This window comes from Camelina sativa, chromosome 11, assembly GCF_030686135.1.
Source record: "Camelina sativa cultivar CO46 ecotype springtype chromosome 11, ASM3068613v1".
NCBI lineage: Eukaryota > Viridiplantae > Streptophyta > Magnoliopsida > Brassicales > Brassicaceae > Camelina > Camelina sativa.
This window is the reverse complement of record NC_141890.1, coordinates 10934704-10936946: the sequence shown is the minus strand read 5'-3', so window position 1 is coordinate 10936946 and position 2243 is coordinate 10934704. Positions and strand designations below refer to the sequence as shown.

Below are 2243 nucleotides of genomic sequence, written 5' to 3'. Positions count from 1 at the left end.
ACGCAATTGCCTTAGCGAAAAAGTTGACTATACTCACCCCACCAATCTTTTCTTTTATCCTTCTCCTTTTGCATTTATAGAAAACGATGTTAAGTATTTTCCAATGATGGAATTCAGAAAAATAATTTGTTAAGCTAATGTCATTAACCATACTAAGTACATGATTAGCCAACCAATTGGAGAATTGAGTGATCTTATCGAACCCAAGTTCGAACAAACGCTATATAATTGAGAGTGAAATTATTGATCAAAAATTACGCAATGGTCTGAAATACAAACAGAGACTATTTGTTCAATAGTTCTAGCAAATTTCTGATTTAAATATGCACCCAAAAACCATTAAAAGTTAATTGGTATGTTTAATTATATCCAATATCGATTGACGATGCATGAAAATATAATATCATGAGAGTTATGAGTTATGACTAACGAGCTTTGACTTAAAATGATTTGTCTATAAATCATTTAACGCATGACTCTTACAAACTAATGTTGATTCATTGTTACTACCAGTTTGATATTCTTAAATCTATTCATTGTTACTACCAGTTTGATATTCTTAAATCTTTATATAACTATATGAATACATAAAACAGTATTGACCATAACATCGGTCAAGAATTTTATTTAAAGAACTTGCCTTTTTAAATTTGTCTTGCTTTTGTTATCTTCTATATAATATTTTGGTATATATATAACTTTCGTTCTTTACAATGCCGTTTTCACTAACTAAATTGTTAATTATCATTAGGCGAATCAAGATGTCACTTCAACCAACCTCCTTCTTTATATAAGCGTGGTTATATTGAGTTTTATCATTGCCTATGTGAAAAAGTCGAGAAGAAAAAATAATGGAGCCGAGCCATTCAAACACAGCTCAATCAAGAAGTCGCAAAACAGTTGAGAAAAATAGAAGGATGCAAATGAAATCTCTATACTCAGAACTCACATCTCTTCTTCCCCATCATTCTTCTAGGGTTTCTTTCTTCTTCTCTTTATTCTTGTTCCATCTTATATGCAGAATTTTTTGATTCCATGTGTACTTATATCTTAATATATATACACTCTTTTCTTGTTTGTTGTTAGGAGCCTTTAACACTGCCTGATCAGCTAGATGAAGCTGCGAACTACATCAAGAAGCTCCAAGTGAACGTGGAGAAAAAGAGAGAAAGGAAAAGCAAACTTGTTGCGACTGCAACTTCCGAGAAGTTGAATTCCGCAGGATCTTCGTTGGTTGCTTCGAGTGTCGACGTCTCCGTGCCTAGAAGGCTGCCGAGAATCGAGATTCAAGAAACCGGTTCGATTTTTCACATCTTTCTCGTGACAAGCTTGGAACACAAGTTTATGTTCTGTGAGATCGTTCGTGTTCTCACTGAGGAACTAGGAGCTGAGATCACACATGCTGGATATTCCATTGTTGATGATGCCGTCTTCCACACTCTTCATTGCAAGGTATAACATCCAAGGACACATTTTTTTTGACTTAGAATATAGCAATCTCAAATTTTGCTACTACTACTACTAAGTCTATTATGTTAAAATACTACGTGTAGTCCAGAAGATTGTATAAACACAGTGGGAATGGGCTTAAAGTTCCGTCACCAGGATATATTATAAAGTTTATAACATATAAATGCACTCAAAATGCTAAGAGAAAGAAACTATACATCGGTCCCATTTGATTATAAGTTTGTACTAGTTGATTCCTCGTAATATCCATTATCCCAGATGTCCTTGACGTTTTTTGGTTTTGTTTATTGTGAAATGAAATTTGTTAATATATATTTTAATGTACATATATAGGTGGAAGAGTGTGATTACGGAGCTAGGAGTCAAATTCCTGAAAGACTGGAGAAGTTTGTGAACAGTGTTAATTAATATAATTTTATTTTTCATTTTTTTCTTGAAAAAAAGGTGTAAAATGTTCTTGTTCCTTTTCTTGATTTGTATTTGATGTCAGACTCCTTTTCTTGAATTGTATCATCTGCTGTGAAAGTGATGTTTAATTGTGAGCATAATTATATTTTATTTCCACTAACAGCTGTGAAATATAGGATGATAAAATTATAAGAACTAAACCCAAAAACAAACAAAGAGAAATGATAAAATTATAAGAACTAAACCCAAAAACAAACAAAGAGAAATTGAGAAAATTTTAGCCTAATCATTAAAATCTGCTAAGAATGTAACAAATTAATAATTATATATAAACATTTTTTCTTTTAATTGGCTTGTTTTGCGCT

General features: G+C 32.0%; 1 protein-coding gene across 1 annotated transcript; it reads left to right on the top strand.

The window, feature by feature from the left end:
• The first annotated feature begins 427 nt into the window (after window positions 1-427).
• On the top strand, window positions 428-2038 carry LOC104722966 (transcription factor bHLH162). The gene is made up of 3 exons (XM_010441235.3): window positions 428-977; window positions 1087-1452; window positions 1804-2038. The coding sequence occupies exons 1-3, from the start codon at window positions 852-854 to the stop codon at window positions 1876-1878; spliced, it is 567 nt and encodes a 188-aa protein (XP_010439537.1). The 5' UTR covers window positions 428-851; the 3' UTR covers window positions 1879-2038.
• The last annotated feature ends 205 nt before the right edge of the window (window positions 2039-2243 follow it).

What these genes read in the sequence shown, in the direction of transcription:
- LOC104722966 (XM_010441235.3), top strand. Translation starts at nt 852, where the DNA reads ATGGAGCCGAGCCATTCAAACACAGCTCAATCAAGAAGTCGCAAAACA. An exon ending in TTCCCCATCATTCTTCTAGG is followed by an intron (nt 978 to 1,086) that starts GTTTCTTTCTTC and finishes GTTTGTTGTTAG; the next exon opens with GAGCCTTTAACACTGCCTGA. An exon ending in TCCACACTCTTCATTGCAAG is followed by an intron (nt 1,453 to 1,803) that starts GTATAACATCCA and finishes GTACATATATAG; the next exon opens with GTGGAAGAGTGTGATTACGG.